The 27,486-nt window shown below is 33.4% G+C and overlaps 1 protein-coding gene across 5 annotated transcripts in view; it reads right to left on the reverse strand.

Annotated features, from left to right (window-relative positions):
- Positions 1 to 27,486, reverse strand: part of LOC149790192 (low-density lipoprotein receptor-related protein 2-like) — a 168,150-nt gene that overhangs the window by 120,922 nt on the left and 19,742 nt on the right. For all 5 annotated transcript variants that reach the window (XR_016423814.1, XM_089972181.1, XM_089972182.1 and 2 more), the window contains exons 2-17: positions 23,380 to 23,502; positions 20,318 to 20,434; positions 18,874 to 18,999; positions 16,852 to 16,971; positions 15,923 to 16,048; positions 13,172 to 13,329; positions 12,613 to 12,839; positions 10,861 to 11,070; positions 9,890 to 10,104; positions 9,233 to 9,367; positions 8,581 to 8,805; positions 7,427 to 7,622; positions 4,704 to 4,880; positions 4,128 to 4,216; positions 3,652 to 3,792; positions 102 to 377 (exon numbers count right to left, since the gene is read on the reverse strand). Coding sequence is in view for 4 of the 5 variants with exons in the window: in XM_089972181.1 (XP_089828307.1) it covers positions 102 to 377; positions 3,652 to 3,792; positions 4,128 to 4,216; positions 4,704 to 4,880; positions 7,427 to 7,622; positions 8,581 to 8,805; positions 9,233 to 9,367; positions 9,890 to 10,104; positions 10,861 to 11,070; positions 12,613 to 12,839; positions 13,172 to 13,329; positions 15,923 to 16,048; positions 16,852 to 16,971; positions 18,874 to 18,999; positions 20,318 to 20,434; positions 23,380 to 23,502 (2,661 nt within the window). In the remaining variant the exon portion in view is untranslated. The remainder of the gene's footprint in view (positions 1 to 101; positions 378 to 3,651; positions 3,793 to 4,127; positions 4,217 to 4,703; positions 4,881 to 7,426; positions 7,623 to 8,580; positions 8,806 to 9,232; positions 9,368 to 9,889; positions 10,105 to 10,860; positions 11,071 to 12,612; positions 12,840 to 13,171; positions 13,330 to 15,922; positions 16,049 to 16,851; positions 16,972 to 18,873; positions 19,000 to 20,317; positions 20,435 to 23,379; positions 23,503 to 27,486) is intronic.

Below are 27,486 nucleotides of genomic sequence, written 5' to 3' on the forward strand. Positions count from 1 at the left end.
TTTATTAACTTTCATATATATTGATAAAAGAAATAATAATTTTAGTACACTAAATTACAAACTGCTTTATTGTTCCATATTTTGTAAATTCCAATTTTTACCTTCATCGCATTTCAATTCATCTGAATTATCTAAGCAATCGTCATCCTGATCACAACGGAAAGACTGTGGTATACAGCGTCCATTCTGACACTGGAAAAGACCATCACGGCATAATCCACTGACATTCTCATCTGGATTCTCCAGGCATATCCGTTGGTCAGATCCTAGTTTCATTCCAAATGGACATCCACAGACCTGTCCTATCCCACCATGGACAGGAACAGTGAAGCATAAATGTGAGCAATTGCCGTTTCTGGATCCACATGGGACACTGGCTAAAGAGACATTTGTTATATGTAAGTATATGGGCTAAATGTTTGCATTTTAAAATTTAAGTTTTCAAAATCTATTGTATCACATCATATCATTAAATAAATACGTTGATTTTTTGAAAATCCAAATTTGTAACTTTACAATGGGCCATCTTGAATGCATTATCATAATATAAATGTATGTCAGTGCCCTTATTCAATGTACCCCAACATCGTAGCCATTTCAGAAATAAACAGCAATGTATTAATGAGGACATAACCATTATCACAGTCCAGGTTAGAAACTAACAGACGTCCGCTAGTCCGTGACTAATAGTTTTCCTCACGGACTAATAAATATGTTCCAATACAAGTCCGCCTGACTAATAAAAAATGAATGCATGTAATTATTTTAAAGTTTGCCTTTCTGGTATTTTTTTTATGAATTCCATAACAGAAATGAGGAGAAATAACTTGCATTTTTTTTGTTACTGAACTTGTTGTAACTCCTGAATGTAAATCCAGATCACCAAGGCGCTTTATATTAAGCATTACAAATGGTGTGCAAAGTGTTATTGTCGCACTGACCAGGATCATAGTTAAACAAAGAAAGCAAAGAAAACAATGTGGCAATTTGTACAAGGTGTGGAAAATCCGGCCAAAAGGCTGAAGACTGACAATAACGAGAACAAAAGGGAACACGACAAACAGTATGATAATGAAAGTAGGAACCGAACTTTTCTAGAGAAGTGGAAATGCAGTCAGCCATGGCTTAACTTTAACCCCAAAGTAACTACCATGTTTTGCAGCATCTGCAGAGAGCATTCAAAAATGGAGGGGGAAAAAAAGCTCATTCGAAATTGGATGTTCCAATTTATGGTTGGAAACAATAGAATATCATGAAACCAAATCAAAATCCATCCGAAATGCATGATCACGAGTCGAGAATTATCAAAACCCAAGGACAGTCATCATCATGATGCTAAATCAAAAAGTTGTTGGAAGAATGTCAATTTTGTGTACATGCCCTAGCACAAATGAGAAGGCTGTTTAGGGATAATATGTGGATGGAAAAATTGGATGCCAAAAAGTGAATTGATGTTGGCCAAACATATGTCAATGACAAAGAGGCACGAGTGTTTTCAGAATTTAATACACAGTGTGCAAGAAAAACTTTGAACAAAAGATTAAATCCACACCATTTATTAGCATTATCACTGATGGTTCCATCAATAAAAGGTACCGTGAACCAGAAGTTGTTCATGTGAGAACTACCATGGGTGGGTAAAAATGCACTTCATTTTTGGGTATGATAGAAGTTTCACAAGCTAATGCTGATGGGATTTTAGGAGCTACAGATGATGCATTTACACCAATTTCAATGCCGTATTACAAAAGTAATCTTGTTGGATTTGGTTCTGATGGAGGTGCTATCAATACTGGAAATAACAATGGTGGTATTGCTAGATTTACAGAATCACAGAAATGTCTTGTAGGAATACATTGCCATGCTCATTGTTTGGAACTGGCTTACAATGCTGCCATTGCAAGAAAGCCTATGCATTCAAAGTTTGAGGAGCTGTTAACAGGACTGTACTATTTTTATCGGAATAGCCCTTTAAATAGAAGTGATTCATTAGGTGCATGTGAGGTGCTGGGAATCACCAAGATAGTCCCTATATGTGTTGGTGGAACTAGATGGTTGGCCATTGGCAGAGGGCTTTGGACAATTTGTGGAAATCATGTCCAGCAATAGTTCAGCCACCTCCAGACATTGACTAAAACTAATCAGCCTTCACCTAGAAGACCTGGAGCTACTGGGAAAGCAGCTGACTATCGGAAAATGTTGCTAGATCTGCATCTTGTTAATTATGCCCACTTCTTGACAGATGCCATAAATTTACTGCCCAAGTTGTCAGTGTTTCTTCAAAATGAGTCTTGTTTGGTGTCTGAAGTTCTTGCAACTATTGGTGTCTTGGAACAGTTGAAATTAAGAGATGGACCTTGGTTAAAAAGGTTTCTGCAGGATATTGGTAATGGACCTATAAAAGAATTTCATGGTTTTGTACTAAAAGAACAAAGTTCCTTAACATCAGTGCACTTGGATGCCTGATTTGGCAAACACCAATGTGATATATTGAAAGCCACACATATTGCAGATTTTCATTCATGGCCAATAGACTCAAATCATATTGGATTTGGTGATGAGGATGTTACTAATGTACTCTGCTGGAACATTTTTCCCCAGTAATGACAACGGCAGGCTTCTATCCAGACAAGGTTGAAGAGGAGTTGCAACTCTTGAAAAGTTTAATTTATGCTTGTGGCTGTCAGGGAGAGAACTTAAAATGGTGTTATGTTAACAAGAGATTATCAAGAAGGTCACACTAACATTCATGCACTAGAGGATATTGTGTTCACCCTTCCAGCCTCGTCTGCATATGCAGAGTGGGGATTCAGTGAATTGAAAATGACCAAATCTGATTGGAAATGCAGATTGCACAACAGTGTATTGAATGATTGTTAACGATTCACTTTTAAGTGAAGATATTGTTGATTATGATCCCGTGCCAGCTATATATTTATGGAATTCTTGTGGACCGAGACAAAGAAGACCAATGTATTTGGAGGACTATTCAGAATCGGATGGAGAAGATTATGATTTAGGACAGAATGATGGCAAATAAATACAATTTATAACATGTGTAAATCTTTATTGTTGTGTTACCTAAATGTATTTTGAGGACTAATGGATTTTGCTGCAGACTAGTATGTCTGTCCTGTTAGTCTGCTTGACTAGTTAATAAAGAAGTTAGTTTTGAACTATAAGAACTATTTCAATATGAGAGATATAAAATTACAGCAAGCAAGTTAGCCTTTTGAGGTTTTGGCAATGTTTGCTTAAAAAGTGTGACTGGTTGTCTGAAGGATTTTAGAATTATCATGGAGAGAAACTGACATAAGCATTTTAATTTATTTTTTTTAAAACAAATAAATACAAAATCTTGACCTTTGCGATTTCTAAATGGAAGAAATAATTTTAAGTGATACAGCTGGAATAATACTTGGCATAAAAACATTTCTGTAAGTTCGTTTAAATAATTCCATAAAAACACATAAATGTAAATAACACAACTTGATTGACTTAATTTATTAAACATGAAAGCATAAGATAAGTTCATGAAAAGGAAAGAGATGCTAAGTTCAATATTTTGAAATAAAACTTTGTAATAAAAAATATATGAAACTAACAACAAGATAAGATAAACTAAGGCATCTTGAAAAAAACTGCAATCACCTGGTTTCACTTGGACATTCTTGTCATATATTACTATCCCTCGTAGAAACTCTATCCCTGAGGCAAGTACGGTCATGTTGGTACCTTTCTTGTCAACTTTCATGATTGCCTGTTTCTTCCAATCAGTAAGGTATATATTTTCTAAAAAGGCGAAGGTATAATTATAATTTCAAGATGCAAGTATGGAGAATATATATAAAGAAAGCGTTGAGTTCACTGAGTCAATACAAAAATTCAAACCCTTCTACGTCAGTCAACAATGAATCCTCATCCTTTTATACTTAAGTTAAGTATGTGAAGATGTGGTCTGTTTTTTCCAGACATTAAATTTCATTGTGAAACACCGATATATGACAATCATTTTTGTGGAAAAGGATATTCTAATAATACGAAGAAGAAAAAGGAGAAGTAGTAGAAGTAGTACTTGGAGGAGAAATGAAGGGAGACAAAGTAATGACTTATTCATCAATACGTACTTTCATACACAGCCACTCCAAATGGGTGAATTAAGGAAAGACCAGGAACGGTTTGAACATCTCCGCCATCAAGATCTGAATGCTGTATTCTAAAATGATTGTCATTGTAAAGACAGAGCAAAACTTATTTAAATCGAAAATAAATAAATGCCTTACATGTTTACTGATGAACAAATCACTAAATAGTGCATACCCAAAACATAAAGGTATTGATTGGGTACACGAGATATGACGCTCATGCAAATGAAATACAGCATTTCTGATCTTTATTGTAAATTGTCGCTTGAAACACTTCATGATAAATTAATCCTATGATGAAGCATATCCTGTAAGATCGAGGCGTGTCTGAATTTGATTTCTTACTCCATGTATCCTATGACTAGTGCTAATTTATCAAAAATAAAAATTATCAGAATCTAATTAGTTGAAATAAATGAATTTGTACTTAAGAGAATGTCCTTTCTATGAACCTACAAAGAAGTCATTTTTATAAAGATGTTCTGATTTTAAGGAAATAGGTTCATGATGAAAATTAAAAACAAAAAGTTTCAAAACAAATTCGGTTAAAACACTCACCTATCAAACAGTGCATCTACCCAATATAGCCTATCTTCTTCAAAGTCTATACACAAACCATTAGGCCAACCAAGTTCATATCTTCTCACTTTGGTTAAGTTTGTGCCATCTCCATGACAACGACCAATAAATGGACTCTGCATATTGTTCTTCAGCCAGTCCGCAAAGTACACAAAGCTACAATTATGATACTAAAAATTTAACTCATCCTCGATGTTACTGAAATCTAAACCTATATTTTCTAGCATGATAAATTAAATACAATATGAAATTAAATTGAATATTGATCTAAACATGGATTTTCTGTCTCCAATGAGAATTTAAATTAATTGGTCAAATGAAAGATAGCCTATATCACAGCTCTAATTGTGTCATGTTTACGGAAATTATCAAATGCATTTTCATTACATATCTAATGGGAATAATTCATGGACTTGAGTAACTTTCTACAGTAAGATGCAGTATGATGATTATGGTGATGCCAAAAAAGGATATAGAAGCAGTAGAAATAGTGTAGCTGTGGTTTTAAGGGAGTAGGGAACATAATGTTATTTGAAGATTTCCCGAACTTCCATTTAGCTGAGAATATCAGGCAATGTCATCAGGAAGATTTATATATGAAGAATTGACTTTTTGCAAAAAAATTCTTTTGACACATTACAAGTTTTCATTTTTTCTCGGTAGGCTGGATAAGTTGTAGGTAGGCTGGGTAAGCTGTCAGTAGGCTGGGAAAGTTGTCAGTAGGCTTGGTAAGTTGTCGGTAGGCTTGATAAGTTGTTGTTAGGCTTGGTAAGTTGTCGGTTGGCTTGATAAGTTGTTGGTAGGCTTGGTAAGTTGTTGGTTGGCTGGGTAAGTTGTCGGTTGGCTGGGTAAGTTGTCAGTTGGCTGGGTAAGTTGTTGGTAGGCTTGGTAAGTTGTCAGTAGGCTTGGTAAGTTGTCGGTAGGCTTGGTAAGTTGTCGGTTGGCTGGGTAAGTTATGTGCATTTGATGTGCATTTCCAGCTTATCCACCATCAAAGTTATCAGATAATGATATGATTATAGGAATGGGATTTTTTATTTGATAATACACCAGCAGCCACCCACTTCTTATGGCCAGAATTCCTTGGCACCGACAAGTTTGTATTCAAAAGTACCCCTCAAGAATGGCCACCTCTCTAAGGTTACCAGCAGCCAGCATATTAGTGCAAAAATAGAAAATGTTCCCCTCACGAGCAGCCACTTTTTTTCTTCAAATGTAACTAGAACCAATAATTAATTCATATCGTGATGTAAGGTAAGTAATCAGATTATCTCTATCGTCGATACATGTCTCCTAATGTCAAGTTTCTATTAATGAAAGAAGTGTTGACTAAAGTACATGTAACACTAAGATTAATATTATATCGTTGTCTATAAAAGCCGATGTTTACATGAAATGGGCTCAACAATGTTGCAATAGAGTTTTGGGCCTCACTCATCTGTTGAGTTTTTCTCTTTGATGACCACAACTGGATGTAATTGTCAAAATCGTAACAGGGTCAGCATAGGCTAAAAATAAATTTTGTGCATTAACACACATACAGAGAAATTAACCTTGAACAAATCAAGGTACCAGAAAATGACCAATGAATCACGTGACAACACATTTATTGCTTCCTTTACAAAGGCATTTCATCCAATCAACAAATGTTTCATCTGCATAATGAAGTCATATACAGTTAGCAACATCCGAATAAATCATTGCCAAACATTAACTTGTCATCATGTAAAAGTTGGTTATTCTACACGATGACACTGGGTGAGATAGGGAGGGGGGCCTTGCCAAACAATTTTATGTAGAAAAGACTCAAATAAAACAATTTTATGTTGAAAAGACTAAAATAAACAACACCATAACCGATAAGGAGGTTATTCAGCAGCAGTGGTAAAGGGAACAAATGGAAAGAGAATTATGTATGTACCAAGATTTAAATGACATTTTTTGAATGGTTTTACAATGTGCATCACAACAATAGCCACTCGCATATCATACCCATGCCAAGAATAAAAACAATTTATGCATATTAAGTTGAAATAAGTCTATTATTATAACAACAAGAACCTTTTAATAATTAATGTTACTTTCAAACGAAGATGTTAAATGAAGATATTAAATGCTTTGAAGTATGTAGCTTTCTTACTATGTAAATAATAATAATGAGGACTTTGTATAGCGCCTGATCTTTAAAATCTCTAAGCGCTTTACAACATTAGACAACGCCTATAAGATAAAAAACATATAATGATATGATTGTAAAAACAAACACCATGAAATTAGAAAACATGAAAAAACATGCTGAGAATATTTAGGGTAGGAAACATTATTAGGTCTTTAAGTTTGTTCTTGCAGTCGAAATAAGTGAGTTTTGAGATTACTCTTGAATGTGATCACATATACATCTCACAAAAGATTCAGTCCCCCTCTTGAAATGCCACCCATCTTATAAGGCCACTTTCCCAGTGCAAAAGGGGTGGCCGTATAAGAGGGGGACCACTGTATATGATTTCCAAGAGATACAGGAATAAATTTTGTTTTTACTAACTTATACGATTGCTTATTAAAACAAAAATAAATGTCGTAGACATTTTCAACAATATTATGTCTAGTGTAAATTTTAATTATCTAACATTCCAAATACACATTTTCTTTCAGCCACTAATTTATTTTTTGCTGCATATTTTCACAAACCAGTGAATATTTACCCTTTCATGGGATGAACTACTACAGATCTGACACTGCCTAATTCCTGCAGCAAGGTCCGGCGGTAATCTGGATTGTCAACGTGAAGGACAGACAATGATTTCTGGAAGAAATCCGTGTAGTACAGGTTGCGACTTATCCAGTCGAAACTTAGACCCTCTACAGATCGAGTATGACTCACGCTCAGAGGGCTTACATCTGAAAACAAATGGACATACAGCATGTATTGAATGATTGAAATCTGGATGAAAATGGACATACGGCGCCTAGTGAATGATTGAAATCTGGATGAAAACGGATATATGGTACCTAGTGAATGATTGAAATCCGGATGAAAACAGATATACGGCGCCTAGTGAATGATTGAAATCTGGAAGAAAATGGACATACGGCGCCTAGTGAATGATTGAAATCTGGATGAAAATGGACATACGGCACCTAGTGAATGATTGAAATCTGGATGAAAATGGACATACGGCGCCTAGTGAATGATTTAAATCTGGATGAAAATGGACATATGGCGCCTAGTGAATGATTGAAATCTGGACGAAAATGGACATACGGCACCTAGTGAATGATTGAAATGCGGATGAAAATGGACATACGGCGCCTAGTGAATGATTGAAATGCGGATGGACAAACGGCACCTAGTGAATGATTGAAATCTGGATGAAAATGGACATATGGCACCTAGTGAATGATTGAAATGCAGATGAAAATGGGCATACGGCACCTAGTGAATGATTGAAATCTGGATGAAAATGAACAAACGGCACCTAGTGAATGATTGAAATCCGGATGAAAATGGACATATGGCACCTAGTGAATGATTGAAATCTGGATGAAAATGGACATACGGCACCTAGTGAATTATTGAAATCTGGATGAAATGACTGTAGTTGATGATAATGGAAAAAAAAGAGATGAATGCATAAAAAATTAATATGGTCACATAACAATATATACATGATTTTATCTGCGATATTTTACATACACAAAGTTTAAAGATATTTTGGATTAGATATTTTGAAACAATCATTGTGTATTTGCATTTTCATGCCAAATAAACAATAACATGTTATAATATGTATTGAATGAATCAAATATAAATTGAGAGAACAATTAAAGAACATAATAACATTTGCACAGTTCTTACCGAAAGAATCAACCTTAGATCGTAAAATTGCATAATTTCTAATGTCAGAGAAATATATGTTTCCTCCCTCAGCATCGTAGTCAACAGCAACATAACTATTTCCACGGCGACTGTTGGACTGGCCAACAACTGGTGGCATAGCATCAACACTGTAGCTGACCGGTTCAGTAAGGGGAATCCCTCGGACTGCATGCTTAGTGGCAAATAGAATGAACTTTTCCATTTCTGACAATATAAATAAAATATATAATTTGCTCATCTGTCTCAACTCAGGGTAATTCAAAGTAATGGATAAATCGAAGATATACATCAACTTTTTTTGATGGTGACTGTTTCTTTTTGTCAACAAGCATAAAACACATTCTCTATATTCTGAGCAGAATTTTACACTCAACTTCATATCTCAAAAACATAAGCGTTCACTTTATTTATTTTAAAGTCACCAGTTTCTAGCAACCATTCATTAAATTTGACAAGATTTGGTAGGTTTCATGCACAGAAATCTGAACACATTTTTAAAAATATAGTTCACTGCATCTTATTTTCAATCATCATGTTACATGAAAGAATGGTTATCAGATCTATCAACATATTTCATATGTCTGATAAGAACTCAATGTCATTCGGCACTAAACCAGTCCAATAGACTTACTGGTACAGTTCTTCTGATCATCGTCAAGTCTGAACCCGGCTTCACACATACACCTGTATGCTAAGTGATTATTATCCGTGGTGTGGGAGAGTACACAAATCTGACTGCAGCCAACAGTATCGCATGGATTAGATGCTGGAACAAAATTTCAAGTGTACAATAAAATATTTAAAATATTTATTATGGGTTTGTCCTCTTGAATCTAGATGCAGAAATGAATCTGAAGAGGACATAAAAGTAAATTTGTATTAAAAAATATTAAATTTGTATTAAACATATTGTAAAAAATTGTCTTAAAAAATTTTAAATATATTAAAATTGTCTTAAAAAATATTAAATTTGTCTTAAAAATATTAAATGTTAAATTTGTCCTAAAAGATATTAAATTTGTCTTAAAAAATATTAAATATGTTAAATTTGTCCTAAAAGAAATTAAATTTGTCTTAAAAAATATTAAATTTGTGTTAAAATTGCATGGATTAGTAACTTAAAAATGAACACATATTTAATGTTTTTTTCTGTCCTAGAAAGTCATGGTGATACTGACATTAACAAATTCCTACAGCTTAATAGGGAGAGTCTTAATCACCAAGAAACCAAACACGATACGATTCCAAAAACGTATATGATATTTATGTGATTCATACGCATACTTACTTCTTTCTTTCATTTGCTGTAGAATGGGATGGTGGGCCCTTATACTTGTTGGGCGAGACGTACTGATTGAGTACACAAGTTTTGGGGGATCATCTCCAAATTTGCTGACTCTGAGAATTCCCATTTTTGTTGCATCTGCCCAGTATAGTTGATTCTCAAACATTGTGAGACTCACAGGTGCAGGGATGTTGATACCTCCAGACACGATTGTTTGCCTGCAAACATGATATTATAATGTCGATTTTAAGTGATAATTTGAAAACTCGTATGTTACAGATACATTCACATGTGCACACAAAGCCAATTTTTCAAAACTGAGTCCATGGTCTTTTAAATGACATGTCTTATATGTCCTTTGGCTGTCTGAGATTAATAAGCATTACTGAGATTAATTTGTTCTTTTATACCTATAATTTAATTCTTCCCAACAAGAGTTTTCTTATAAGTTCCAAACAACATACACTATATTCCTTATGTTTCTTTTTTACTACATTTACAGCCATTTCACATTGCACTTGTTCCTAATACAATAGTTTCTATGCTTCTCGTTTATATCTTATTTTAGTTGTTGAAATGTAGCTAGTATTTGACTATGTGTACTTCCAGTAGTATTCAGTTATTGATAGAATGCACTACCTGTAAATAATGTTATTCCAAGCAACCCTTTATAAACGTAAAATTATATTGTTAGCTACCCTCCAAATTTTAAAGATTGCATTGATATACGTGTCTTTATTGTATGCACTTGGACACAATTACAATATAAAGTAATAATATTATTATAATGTTTGATTCATCATAGGTAAAAAGAATTACATATCATAGACTTTATACTGTCTTTATTACCAGCCAGAGTACTGGAAAGAAAATGTATGATAATAGGTTTGTTCTTTATAATAATAGGTTTGTTCTTATCATAAGCTTTTTAGTTTTATTTGTGAATTTTTTGATTAACTCTATATCAGACTTACCGATGCTGTCCCCAGTAATCCATAACTTCAATATGGTCCAGTTTATAGTCGATCCAGTAAACACGCTTGTTGACGATGTCTACAGTAAGGCTAGATGGAGCCATTAGTTTCTCTATATTTAATGTGTACCTGTGACTGCCATCCATGAAAGCTCGTTCTATCCTTGGCAGATACCGTGGCCGATTACCATAATCGGAAAAGAAAAGATACCTAAGACAAAACAAATTGAATATCTTTACCACTATCATCATCATTATCTTCTTCTTTTTCATCACTATCATCATCATCATCTTCTTCTTTTTCATCACTATCATCATCATCATCATTATCATTTTTATGGTGCAACTCCTCAAACTGTTGTTGATGATGCTGTTTTGACTGTTTTGGTTAAAAGCATGTTTTTCAATACAAGCATCAGTATGCATTTTTAAAATTAGTTTTTCAAAACAGATGTCGTAATAATTACTGTGGTAAAGCATAATAGTACTTAAGACAATATATGTATATTTAATTCTGTCTTTTAGTTCCTCTTAAGTATAATCATCATAAATGCAATGTGTATTTAAACGTAAAATGTTTCAATCTACTGTAACAGCAATGTCCTCAAGCATTTCTCTGAGAACCTAATTAAGCGCCGACCGTGTTTTGATAACTGACTTGTGGAAGTATTTGTTGTATTGTTGCACTGAATTAAAAGCTGGTCTCCCTTTGATTATCATGTTAATTATGTCTTTTGAATCAAATAAAGGAGGTGGAATATATATAAAAAAGTTAAAAGGCATGCAAATCCTACATATTTAAAACCTAGTGGCCAGTGGTCGTATTCGGATGAACAAACTTCATTGGATCGACTGAACACTTATAAATTATATTGTATATGTAACATAAACTACCTTAAATTAACCAACTCTTTCATAACTTTCAAAGATAGCAAGGCAACAAAGCAAAATGTATACTTCATACAATAAAGAGCTTGGTTTCACAGATAGTTGGACCATTGTGAGCAAGCGATTTTCAGAGAATTTCTGAACTGGCACTTAGAAATATCCTCAAGGATGATAAGAAGTTTCACTCTTACTTTTAATGATATAATAACATGAATATTGTACTAATTGAACAATACAAAACTGAATTTTCAACATAGGCGATTGTGTCACGAAACAAATGTCGTTAGTTTTTTTAAAAAGGAATCTTGTTTGGTGGTATATCAACAGATAGTCTAGTTTCTGGCTACTTTGACTCCTGACTTGTTAGGATACTATTTAATTCCAGACTAATCAACAACAAAAAAGGAGTGATGTTTTCACATGTTTTCACGTAGACATGTTTTCACGTACACATGTTGGTTGATGAAACCAGTTGGAATGATCTTTCACTTGCTGGAATTTTTTAAAATAAATGTTATTTATACAGACTAACGAACAACTTCATTAGAAAAAGCGCATTATTAACAATTATTATCAACGTGATTGTAAAAGGGTGACTCACTCATTAAACAGCCCAGTTCTCTACCCACCCACCCCACACAGTTTTCTCGATGCATACGCGGATTTTTTCAATTTTTTCAGGTCCCTCGATAAATCGTGCAATCGCTTATTGTGGGGTCTACATCTGTGGACCCCGCTGTGCGCAAGTTACTGAGGGAGAGGTGTAATAATAATATGTGCATATTAAGATGAAGTTTATGAACTCTAAACTGCAGTTTCTTTACATACATACATACACACATACATACATACGCTCTCTACCTACCCCATGGTAGGGTCCACAGCCACTGCACGACAATTTTGCGTTCTGTCTACAATGATACTTCTAACCTTTCCTGAGGTTAACGAAAGCAGATTTATTCTTTTTGATAAGCAATCTACAATGTATAGGTTCTGTGCAATCCAGTCCAAAGAAATGCTACAAGGCTTTGGAACACCATTTATACGAAGAGGGTGGTTGTCTGTTGGAGAAGTAAGATTTGTTTCATATATCTGAAAGAAAAGGTTTAAAGTGTATTTTATATTAACTATCATTAAAAGATTTATACAACATTAATCATGTGCATATCTTTGATATTTTTAAAAATGTCATAAGTCTCCAATCTGTAACACAAATATTGCACCATCATGAAATTACTAGTAATTTGTTTTTCTTTCCACTTTGATACATACAGAAATTCCTGTTTATCAATACACTTTTACAATAAACAAACACTGTATTTCAAACAAATCATGGGAGAATTTTTAAAAAAAACTACACATACACAAAAAAAAATACACATACACAAAAGCAAAATGATTCGATGGTCATCATGACTGTGTACCTTGTGTTCATCCGCATTAATCCAGTATAATTTCTGACGCATCTCACTGATCTCCAAATCCTGGACCTTTCCCATCACTAATTGAACTGGATTACCACCATCTGCATCCATTTGTATGATGTTGCTTTCTGTGCCCACAATCAGCTGCATTTTGGTTTCTTAATGTGAAAGTTTAATAAAATTTAAACACTTATAAAATTTCAAGTTGAAAAAAATGCACACAAGAGAAGAAAAAAATAGACATCTTTATATGACATGAATTGTAATGCTAAAATATCCCATAAACATTTTGATTACCTTCCAATGGAAGATGCAATATTAACATCTCTTTCATCGTGTTCATGAGAACATCTGGCAATTGTTTCTAAGGCTGTCGGCATAATATACATCCATAGAAAGTACTACCAAAATTACTTACTTTGACTAACATTAGAAAATGGGCACATTACAATGGTAGTCCAAAATTACTTACTTTGACTAACATTAGAAAATGGGCACATTACTATGGTAGTCGACATAATATACATCCAAAGAAAGTAATACCAAAATTATACTTTGACTAATGTTAGAAAATGGGCACATTACTATGGAAGTTGACATAATATACATCCAAAGAAAGTAATACCACAATTGTACTTTGACTAATGTTAAAAAATGGGCACATTACTAAGGTAGTCAAAATAATATACATTCAAAGAAAGTACTACCAAAATTACTTACTTTGACTAACATTAGAAAATGGGCACATTACTATGGTAGTCCAAAATTACTTACTTTGACTAACATTAGAAAATGGGCACATTACTATGGTAGTTGACATAATATACATGCAAAGAAAGTACACCAAAATTACTTACTTTCACTAACATTAGAAAATGGGCACATTACTATGGTAATCGACATAATATACATCCAAAGAAAGTAATACCAAAATTATACTTTGACTAATGTTAGAAAATGGGCACATTACAATGGTAGTCGACATAATATACATCCAAAGAAAGTACTACCAAAATTACTTTGACTAAAATTAGAAAATGGGCACATTACTATGGTAGTCCAAAATTACTTACTTTGACTAACATTAGAAAATGGGCACATTACTATGGTAGTTGACATAATATACATCCAAAGAAAGTACACCAAAATTACTTACTTTCACTAACATTAGAAAATGGGCATATTACTATGGTAGTCGACATAATATACATCTAAAGAAAGTAATACCAAAATTATACTTTGACTAACATTAGAAAATGGGCACATTACTATGGTAGCCGACATAATATACATCCAAAGAAAGTACTACCAAAATGACTTACTTTGACTAACGTTAGAAAATGGGCACATTACTATGGAAGTTGACATAATATACATCCAAAGAAAGTACTACCAAAATTACTTACTTTGACTAACATTAGAAAATGGGCACATTACTATGGTAGTCGACATAATATACATCCAAAGAAAGTACTAGCAAAATTACTTACTTTGACTAACATTTTTAGAATGTAATGTTTTAACAGTTCCAAATTGATAACATAAAACAAGCAAAGACTTTTCTGAATATGTGAACTATGCAAACCTGATTTATAAACTTCACTGGATGAAACTCCTATTTATACAGAGTTTAATGGAAGTAGATCACCCTAAATATTTATGTTTTCAAAGGTCATTTTGATGCGTAACAAACAGGTGCTTTATATAATTAAGGCTCAATTTCAGTTATTACCACTATATGAATGTTCAATCTCTCTGAAGCTATAATTTATGCATTTTGTCTTAACTGATTATAATGTCAATTGGTTGATCGCTATTAACAAAAATGCATATGTAGCACTATTGCATCTTAAACCGTTCAATGTTAAAAAAATAAATCATTTTCTTCAACAAAAGGTCACTCAGATAAAAGTATTATACTTATTTACTTCTAGAATCTTCTGTAAAAGAAAATAATTCACAAAGATTTGTACACACAGTTGTCACTACATATTAAAAATACATACTCACTACAGTTGACACCTCTACAAGTGTGGTGACCTTTAAGCACATATACATTTTGACAGCTACATATTAAAAATACATACTATTGACAGCTCTACAAGTGTGGTGACCTTCAAGCACATATACATTTTGACAGCTACATATTAAAAATACATACTATTGACAGCTCTACAAGTGTGGTGACCTTCAAGCACATATACATTTTGACAGCTACATATTAAAAATACATACTATTGACAGCTCTACAAGTGTGGTAACCTTCAAGCACATAGACATTTTGACAGCAACATATTAAAAATGCATACTATTGACAGCTCTACAAGTGTGGTAACCTTCAAGCACATAGACATTTTGACAGCTACATATTAAAAATGCATACTATTGACAGCTCTACAAGTGTGGTAACCTTCAAGCACATAGCCATTTTGACAGCTACATATTAAAAATACATACTATGACAGCTCTACATGTGTGGTAACCTTCAAGCACATATACATTTTGACAGCTACATATTAAAAATACATACTATTGACAGCTCTACAAGTGTGGTAACCTTCAAGCACATAGACATTTTGACAGCTACATATTAAAAATACATACTATTGACAGCTCTACAAGTGTGGCGCCCTTCAAGCACATATACATTTTGACAGCTACATATTAAAAATACATACTATGACAGCTCTACAAGTGTGGTAACCTTCAAGCACATAGACATTCTGACAGCTACATATTAAAAATACATACTGTTGATGGCTCTACAAGTGTGGCGACCTTCAAGCACATAGCCATTTTGACAGCTACATCTGTAAGACCCTTCAGAGTTTTCACACTTCTGGTCACAAAATTTCCAAGACTGACACTCATCAAAATCTGGAACAAAGAAGCTTGAAGAGTCAGAAATGTTAAGGGTGTGTACCGGGTATATCTGGTAACATAGAAAAAAAATAGTATACCAACTTTCCAAATCATATAAAGAAATGAATCAGATTCGAGGAAATTTGGGATATAAATTTAAGCATCAGGAGGTAAAAATTTAACCGTTATAAAGCAATTAGTTTTCAAACCGTTCTAATTAAGGAACAGATTGCTAATATAACCTACAAATAATGTTCTAGTTTAAAAATTAAAAGTGAGCCAGAGATGAGAGGAAAAACTCCGCTTCAGGATCATGCAATTCGTCATTATCATTAAATGACACAAAATCCTATAATTCAGTTCCAGGTGTTGAATAAAACACATGAGGACTAACTTTAACTGCAACATCTGAGGCAGCTAACTCTAAAAATGTATTTACTTGGGGCAAGACGGCTGAGAAACACAGAATGACTATTCAGTTTATTCAAGATCAGATACAAATGTAACAAGGATATAATCAGTGCTTCATTTATGATTCAGATACTTAAAAAATAATAAGTAAGTTTTTCATGTTCATCATGAAGTAAAATAAAATCTTTTAAGACATATACCAGTGTGGTGGCACAGAATTTGCAAGATATACCATGGAAAACTGACCATGTCCACATATGCCAAAAGAACGATCATCTTTTATCATGACTTTATCATGACATCTTCAAACTTAGATTTATATTATAAGCAGCTAAGTCATTTTATTTTCTGTTTTCCGATGATCTGTACTGATATATATTCAAAAATTAAGATGATATAAAACTTACCAATGCAGGTTCTGTTGTCATTTGAATTCAAAGTATAACCTTCACCACAGTAGCATAGCCCTCCTTTAGGGATGCTTCGACAGGCATGCCCACAAGATAACTCAGCACAGCGAGAATTATCTACATCAAAAGTTAAGAAAATATATGATTTATAACACAGTTAATATGAATTCCAACATCATTTACAAACATTGACAATAATGCTGGAAATGATAATATTCAGTTTGACAATGTATGATAATATAGTGATTAACCCCAACATAAGAAATTATAGTAATTAAACCTGACATAAGAAAATATAGTAATTAAACCTGACATAAGAAAATATAGTGATTAACCCTGACATAAGAAAATATAGTAATTAAACCTGACATAAGAAAATATAGTAATTAAACCTGACATAAGAAAATATAGTGATTAACCCTGACATAAGAAAATATAGTAATTAAACCTGGCATAAGAAAATATAGTAATTAAACCTGACATAAGAAAATACATGTATAATAATTGAACACATTATAAGGAAATATAGTAAATGATCATGACAAATGAAAACATAATAATTAACCATCACATATGAAAATATATTAATTGACCCTAAGGGGCCATCCATAAATGATGTCACGTGATTTTGGCCAATTTTTTACCCCTACCCCCGTTTGTCACACATTTTTTAAACAAATTCCTTCCCCTCGTCACACATCGTCACAAAAGTGTGACACCCCTAGGTGCGTGACGTCATTTATGGATGGTCCCTACGATATGAAAAGATAGTAATGGGTCCAGCATATGAAAATGTAGTAATTAACCACAACATATATAAATATAGTAATTAGCCATGATATGAAAATTGACCATGATATGAAAATGTAGTGATTGACTCTGGTATATGAAAATTAAGTAATTGACCCTGACATATGAACTTTATATATTGAATGACCCTTTTAATACGATGAATAATTTCTCAGATATTGAGGATCTTATATGATAGTTCAAGATAAACAGGTCATGTAGTATTCAGTACTGACTATTTCAATAATGGGTGTCAGTTTTAGAATTTGATTACACATAGGTTTCAGTGGTGATTAGTCACTTTATTTTGATCAACATACATCCATATACCTTGGAAGGTTCATTATATAATGCCCCGATGAATATATGCAGTAAAATCAATGATAAGGTATGTGGAAATGTTTGGACAATGTCAACCTAAAGGCGTGATCCAGTGCAAACTGGATTGAATATCGTGATGTGAAGTCACAATGAAAGCATCGCATGTTAAAACAAATTGGTACTACCCTGTTCATGTGATGTTATGACCATACATTCTCTTTTTTGACCACTGGTCACCATTGCAAAATCCTCATCTATCAATAATTTTCATTTTGAATTGTTTTTTGAGGGTGGGGTTTATGACAGTTAAGTTGCAAAGCATTCAACAATCAGGACTGAATAGACTTTGATATTAAAGTCTCGAACAGCAATTAATAGTTAGTTTGAGAGAGAGAAATAAATGTGACTTCATGCCCTATTCAACACACAATTTAGCGTTCATTTTAAATGACATTTATAAAACAAATTGAAAGGCAATTTAGAGGTTAAAATCATTCAATGAGTTTTATAAATATCATTCCGGAATTAGTGCAAACATAAGGTTTTGTCAATCATATAAATAAAATAGATCTTAGCAGTTAAGAAGGTAATGGTTCAGACACAGTGTCCACTCATCCAGTACACTAGCGTGATAATCATATATGTCTTAGGACCATTATTGCATTGGTGTGTTGATTACAGGACCCTATATAAGCATGTCAGAATGCAAAGAATCTATGCACTTGTTCGGTCCATTTCTTATCGAAATATAATCTACACCACAATGACTATAACATTAAAACAACATCAACAATATGAGGAAACTAGTCATAGGCTTTCAAATACAGAACATAAAAAATATTCATGTTACATTCAGAAAATGGACAAAACATGATAAATACCTCTTTATTATAACTTTATGATACTTACTACAGGCGCTTCCCTCGTCCACATTTTCCTCACCACAGTCTATCTTCTCATCACACACGCTCGTTATCGGAATACATTTCCCACTGTTAGGACATGCCCACTGTTGCGGTAGACATGCATAGTTATCTGGATTACAATAGATAATTGTTCTTTATCATTCAGATAGCTTCATGTAAGTTATATTGAATGCTGCACAAAGACGGAACACCTAGAAATATTACCAGATGTTTCATTTTGAATTTAATCTGGTTTCCAAATGATTATAACATTTATGTCACGTATCCTCCAGTGAGGAAGTAACTGCTTTTTGTTCTGATTGATTTATGCAAATGAACATAGCATCATCCTTTTACATCCTTTTCCTTACAAGCACCCATACATATATTAGACATTTGTGGTATTTGATACTAAATTTGATACTAAAAATTATAAAATTCGTTGTTCATATAACTAATTAAACAATTAATCAAATTAAAGCTGGAACTATTTTTAGATAACAGCTATAATGCAGATGTAAACACTGAAAGTTTGTAAATAGGCAAGTTAATTTTAAAAATGTTATAAAAGATTCTACTTAAATTATAGCAGTGGACTTAGAAATGGTGATTATTTGCATCGGTAATGGAGTCAGAAGTAATGTCAACAGTACTTGCTAGTTGTTATTCTAACATTATCAAAAATACCCCTACTAGTTTATCAGTATCAACATCATCACCACAACTATTAGCCTGATTATTTTATATTATTTCTGTGTCATTGCTGAGCAAAAATCTCTTCTGAAAATATTTCACAAGTGGCTGGTTACCTCGGCAAACAAAAACAATATTTATTTCTTCTTCTAAGTTCAAAGTAAGTAAGTAACGCTGTCAATACACATCTTTTTCATGCTGATATTTATATATTTGCCAAAAAGTGGACATAAAAGAGAAATAAATTCAACATTAGTTAATGAGGAATCAAAATATCAGAAAAAAACAGCCGTGAACCCTACAAAGTAAAACATGCTGATTTTCCAATGCTAAAAGTGAACTATAAATGGCAACATATACACACAAAAATGGAGGGCAGAGCGGTTTTTGACATCAAAATCTCCAGTTGCCCTCAAAATTATAATATTTTGGAATCGCCCAAAAGAATGTTAGTGGATATCCTCATGAAGAAACCAGCACTGCCTTCTAATTGGCTTATTAAGGGAATAGCATTAATGCTTTCTGATTGGTTTATTAAGGACATAATGTTTTTGCTTTCTGATTGGTTTATTAAGGGCATAATGTTTTTGCTTTCTGATTGGTTTATTAAGGGCATAATGTTTTTGCTTTCTGATTGGTTTATTAAGGGCGTAATGGTTTGTTATCTGATTTGTTTATTAAGGGCATAATATTTTTGCTTTCCGATTAGTTTTTTCAGAGCATAACATTACATGTAAGTATAAACATGTACTCACTGCATATCTTTTCATCACTGGAGTCACCACAGTCATTAGCACCATCACAAATCGATTTACTATCTATACATTTCTTGTTATCACAAGTAAAATCATGTCCCGGACAGGAAGAGAAGGCTGAAAATATGTACATGTGACATGTGAATTGTTTGTGGCATTATGTAATATCACAATAATAATTTATAACTCATTCATTAATATGTAATAACCTATTGGACTTGTCTGCTAACATTTACCTCTTTAGCTTGTCTCAAACCATTTGAAGAAAAAAATCAAGCCTTGCATACAGGAATATAAAGTAAAGACTTGCATACAGGAATATAAAGTAAAGACTTGCATACAGGAATATAAAGTAAAGACTTGCATACAGGAATGTAAAGTAAAGACTTGCATACAGGAATATAAAGTAAAGACTTGCATACAGGAATATAAAGTAAAGACTTGCATACAGGAATATAAAGTAAAGACTTGCATACAGGAATATAAAGTAAAGACTTGCATACAGGAATGTAAAGTAAAGACTTGCATACAGGAATATAAAGTAAAGACTTGCATACAGGAATGTAAAGTAAAGACTTGCATACAGGAATGTAAAGTAAAGACTTGCATACAGGAATATAAAGTAAAGACTTGCATACAGGAATGTAAAGTAAAGACTTGCATACAGGAATATAAAGTAAAGCCTTGCATACAGGAATATAAAGTAAAGACTTGCATACAGGAATATAAAGTAAAGACTTGCATACAGGAATATAAAGTAAAGACTTGCATACAGGAATGTAAAGTAAAGACTTGCATACGGAATGTAAAGTAAAGACTTGCATACAGGAATGTAAAGTAAAGACTTGCATACAGGAATATAAAGTAAAGCCTTGCATACAGGAATATAAAGTAAAGACTTGCATACAGGAATATAAAGTAAAGACTTGCATACAGGAATATAAAGTAAAGACTTGCATACAGGAATATAAAGTAAAGACTTGCATACAGGAATGTAAAGTAAAGACTTGCATACAGGAATATAAAGTAAAGACTTGCATACAGGAATATAAAGTAAAGACTTGCATACAGGAATATAAAGTAAAGACTTGCATACAGGAATATAAAGTAAAGACTTGCATACAGGAATATAAAGTAAAGACTTGCATACAGGAATATAAAGTAAAGACTTGCATACAGGAATGTAAAGTAAAGACTTGCATACAGGAATGTAAAGTAAAGACTTGCATACAGGAATGTAAAGTAAAGACTTGCATACAGGAATATAAAGTAAAGCCCTGCATACAGGAATATAAAGTAAAGACTTGCATACAGGAATATAAAGTAAAGACTTGCATACAGGAATATAAAGTAAAGACTTGCATACAGGAATATAAAGTAAAGACTTGCATACAGGAATATAAAGTAAAGACTTGCATGTTAAAAAAATGCAATCAATGAGCAAGATCATGTTTTCTTCCAAATGTGAAGTTACAATGTTAATATAATTTGCATTTTCAATTTGCACAATGCTATTAAGGAATTCTATAATGCTACACTGAATGCTACAATGTTACAATGACTGCTACAATCTTACATATAATGCTACAATGTTACACTGAATGCTACAATGTTACAATGACTGTTACAATCTTACATTTAATGCTACAATGTTACCCTGAATGCTACACTCCATGCTACAATATTGCACTGTATGATACACTATTACAATGAATGCTATACTCTAACATTTTGAATGCTACAACACTACAATGATTGCTACACTGCTAAACTGCTTCAATGATACACTGTATGATACACTGCTACACTGAATGCTACAATATTATAATGAATGCTACAATGTCACAATGAATGCTACAATGGTACACTGAATGTTACAATGTTACACTTAATGCTACAATGCTACACTGTTTGACAAACTGCTACACCATATGATACACTGCTACACTGAATACTACAATGTTACACTGAAAGCTACAACACTACAATGAATGATACACTGAATGAAAAATTACTCTTAATGGCACAATGTTATACTGAATGCTTCACTAAATGCAACAATGCTACATTGAATGATACATTGCTAGGCTGAATAATATAGTTCTACAGTGAATGATACAATGTGTTATGTATATCCATATTTTATTTAACACCTGGTACATGATTTTCTCTATATCTTTGAAAACTGTATTCATGACTATAAAACTGTATTCATGACTATAAATTGCAGTGATTATCTCTAACTGAATTCTGTGTATTTGTTTAGGTTCTATTAGGATATTGAGAGTGATGAGATTGTATAGGATCTATAAGCAGCTATAATCAAATTACTAATAATAACAGTGTTAGTTAACATGTTGACAGGTTTGGGGTTGTTTTTCATTGGTTAGGTTGGTCACATGGGTTCTTAGGAGACTTAAGTAATTTCTCACTCGATGGGTTAGGTCAAGTGGGTTCTTATAAGACTTAGGTAATTTGTCATTGGATGGGTTAGGTCAGGTGGAGTTCTTTTATGATGTGGGATATTTGCAATGTGTCTGAATATTGCTGTTTTGATACATCAGGACTATTCGCAGATCACTGCATTCGAAGATCTGAAATTCAATGGAAGCTTTGGTTCATTTGGACTTGAATATAACTTTTTAATGGATTATTTTGGATTCAAATCATAATACTGTAAGTTCCTCCTATCTTTTCCTTCATAAATTTGATAATTAAATTCTTTGTCAAGTTTTACAAACTTGCTCGTTCTGCTTCTTTATGTTACTTAATGTATGACCACAGAGTCAAAACAAATGCTACTATGAATGATACAATACTACACTGATAGCTACAATGCTACACAGAATGAGACAGTGGTACACTGAATGATACAATCTACACTGAATGATACAATGTTTCACTGAATGATACAGTACTAAACTGAATGATACAGCTGCTAAACTGAATGATACACTCAACCAGATTCATTACGAGTAACCAGTCATCAAGTGCCTTAAGCACAACAGATTTAATTTGTTTTGCCCCTAAATGAAAATATTGTGCAATATAACTGCACATACTGCAGTTGGCGGGTTCATCTGATGAATCTCCACAATCATTTTGATGATCACAGAGCCAGTCTATGGGAATGCAACGGCAGTTTGTGCACTGGATCTGGTCGTCACGGCATGGCATTAAACACCCTGGAAAATGAAAGGATCATATCAATTCATTAATATCAGCTCCATGATACATTTGCCACTGCCTATTTACTAAAAAATGGATATAAAATGAAGCATTTAGAATATACATTGACTGAACATCAATGAGATGTTTGGAAACCTTGTGAATTCCACTGAATTAAAAATCATCATGCAAGTTAAAGAGTAGAAGCATTGTTTCAATGTATACCCTTGCATGGTAAGGCGGGAAGTCTAAGCAATGTGTAACAAAAGCTTCTGGCATATTTCTTCTATTCTATCAAAGCGTATTAGGAACAATTTTAGTAAGTCACAATTCTTCCTCTCAAAAACAAAACGCAAATAAAAACTTCAGAGATTTAGAGTTGTGAAGTATCGGAAACAGATTTTCCTAAATTACATGTAGTTCCTTTGCTGCAGATGGTGTTATTCGTCCGTTGAGTTCGAAATTGACAATGAAATTTCTAACAGGTTTGACTCCTGTGAGTACGTGAGTGACTCACCAAGCCAATTAGTGCTCTGTACGCGTTGTGGCACATGTGATGGAAGTGCCACTTGGGTTTCCTTGATCAATAGAGGATGTGCTGCAGTTCTGAGATTCACGCTGCTCGCGCTTCTGCAGTGCCTCTGCAATTCTGATCTCTTCAAAGTCTACAGCTTCAGTATAGATGAGACTAAACCAGATCGTCCCAAGATTCGAGGTCATTGTTGAAGTGCTTCAAAGATGACTTGAAGGAATCTTTGGTGCGTTTCCTCTGACCACCCTGAAATCACTTTATCTCCTTCAGCTTGCCGCAGAAGATCTTCTTTGGTTGAAGCTCTTCTGACATCATGGTGACATGGCTTGCCCATCTCTGTGGCTTCATCTGCAGAGTGTGGGTACATCTATTGCCTGCTGGTGTGAGAACTTTTGTGTCTGGGCTCCTATCCTGCAATCTTATCCTCATCGGTTTCTTCAGACGGCTCATGTGCAAATGCTTAAGCTTCTTGACATGGCGTCTGTACACGCTGGTATTAACTTCGTTAATAAATCTGCTTCCATTTATGCATCTCAGATTTTCTCAAAATGTTTCTATTTTTGGTTCTGCAAATCAGAATGCCATAATCCATATCATGGAAATCTTGATACATACAGAAATTGTACTGCAATTCGACTACACTTCCAACTGAAATCACATTATCCTTACTGCAATGAACTGACAAGAAATTCAGTCCATCGTAGACAGAAAAGAAGAATTGAGTTAGATCATCAGAAAAAACAAAATCCATCCATTCCAGAATAACTGCAAAAGTTTGGGGTTTTTTTTGTTGTTTTAATTTGCACTCATTCAAAATATGACTACATTTAAGTTTTAAGTAGACTAAAACGAGAATTTGAAAAGAAAATTAATATTGAGCGCGCGACGAAGTTCAAAGGTCGCTGAGCGGTGCAACTTGTTCATATTTTCAAATATAAACGTAGTAACATATAAACACAACGTTAATTGAGCATGTAAATACAATATGCTTACAACGATAATTGAGAGTATAAGAACTATATATATATATATATATATATATATATATATATATATATATATACTTACTCAAATATATTAAAAATTCCCAAATGTCTGGTATAATTCTCGCCTATCTTTGTGTGTAACCATATGCAATTACTGTACCTGTGAAAATCTCGCCCGCTATATATGGTTGTTATTTTTGTTATATACCATTGTAAATGACCTTCAAAACTTTGTAAACAACTGGTTGCTTTGAAGCTAGTTTCTTCATATTTTGCTTGGTAAATTCTAAACTAAACTGGTAATCATAACCAGCAATTTGATTTATTACGTAATGTTCTTTTACCAACCTCACTGACAATGACTTTTCACTTCGGGTTTTCATGAGATCATTACATATTGCAACCATAACAGTTTGATCTAGTGTAAATACTGCTAACGTTTGTAGTAGTAGTAGTATAGTGTTGCTGCTATTATCGTAGAAATAGCAGGATCTATTCCAAAACGTGCAATTGCAGGATTCACGTAAATTTTCAAACGCTGAAAACAAAACTGAAAAAATCGCACATTATATTTTAAACATCTCCTTTTTTAAACAAATCCAATATTAACTCAGTTCCCTTTCCCTCTTTTCTCAATGCAAACGGAATGAAAACCGGAAATATTCAGCCCCAGACCTTCCTTATCCTGAATAGTCAACATTATCGTTGTCGTCGTTATAGCCGCATGATGCGTAGAGGTGTTAGCGGTTGTGACAGTGTTAATGCCATCGCGGTGTTTGTGTTCGTAAAAAATAAATGCTTCTTTATATAATAATGTTGTCGTCGTTACTGGCGGCAGTAGCTGTTGTGTTTTCGTTGTTCTTATACAGTAATTATTTTGTCAACATACTTGAACATTTATCTTTAGAACTCATCTCCCATGTCTAACGGTACGTGTCTGTGTACTGTCACATTTACAATGTTACGTGTCTGTGTAATATCACATTTACAATGTTAAGTGTCTGTGTACTGTCACATTTACAATGTTACGTGTCTGTGTAATGTCACATCTACAATGTTATGTGTCTGTGTAATGTCATATTTACAATGTTAAGTGTCTGTGTAATGTCACATTTACAGTGCTATGTGTATGTGTAATGTCATATTTACAATGTTACGAGTCTATGTAATGTCACATATACAATGTTATGTCTGTGTAATGTCATATTTACAATGTTACGTGTCTGTGTAATGTCACATTTACAAGGTTAAGAGTCTGTGTAATGTCCATATACATTGTTAAGTGTCTGCGTAATGTCACATTTACAATGTTACATGTCTGTGTAATGTCACATTTACAATGTTATGTATCTGTGTAATGTCATATTTATAATGTTAAGTTTATGTGTTTTGTCACATATACAATCTAACAAGCTAACCTAAGTAAGACGTATTAAAAGAGCCGCAAATAAAACCAAATGGTTTGCAAGCTGAGATTCGAAAGCAAAAGCTTGATTCGATGAGGATTCGTCTTTGATAAAGTCTTTGCAAGACTTGTTTCTGTCGTATCATGTGTATAGATTAATTTATACCTTTTTGCGCAAGTTTGGAAACACGTTTCAGCATGTGACAAGATAAGTGCTAATTTCAACAGTTTTAAAAGTAGAGAAAGACAAAAGATAAGTTTTGGTGGCTTGGAAATCGATCCCTCTAACACAATGTCCATTCACTCTAACCACACATCTTTTCTCATCTTGTTACGGTGGGAATAGTCAACAGTCGGGTACCTCCGTTATGTAATCCCTAAAGTGCTAGTATTTTACAAACATTCCTTAGGCAAAGAAAAAGTGCGAAAGAAGTCTTATCTGCTCCACATAAATTGATGGATTAAGTGAGGACGTACCCTTTTCCATTGGAAATTTAACCAAAATACTTAATTTTATGCTTTTTGCTTTAGTTTAAAATATTGGTGCCATCTCACATGTTTGTCCTATTTTAAATATACTGGAGATAATATTGCCTGCTATACATATACAAGGCTGGTTCAGAAACCTGCATCATTGGTAGCAAACGTTCTGCCATGTCCTTGAAGGAAAGGATCGCAACAAATGGACACATTATAAATTGGTTTGTAAAATAAAAAGGGATGTTACAGGAGTGAAAAAGAAAAGATGGACTATTTCTTAACTTGGTATTCCAAAGATGTATATCTAATCAACATGAGTATGAATGAGATCATTGAAAATAAATGAGATGTCTGGAAGCTGACAAGGTGTGACAGAAAAGAGTGACATATTGCCGGTACTGTTAGTTTGCTCGTTGCACTGAACTGTTGTTATATTAAGTGCGTTATGTGTGTGCCTGAATAGACAAGGAATAAATCTGGTAGTATGTGTGAGTTTATACTGACCAGGCAACTTGTCAAGACAAAAATGGAAATGAAATAAAATTAAACTACATGAAATTACGACTTTAAAAAAAAAAGTATGTGGCAAGAAAGTTCC

This window comes from Sinohyriopsis cumingii, chromosome 10 (genome assembly GCF_028554795.1).
Source record: "Sinohyriopsis cumingii isolate HCF-2022 chromosome 10, ASM2855479v2, whole genome shotgun sequence".
NCBI lineage: Eukaryota > Metazoa > Mollusca > Bivalvia > Unionida > Unionidae > Sinohyriopsis > Sinohyriopsis cumingii.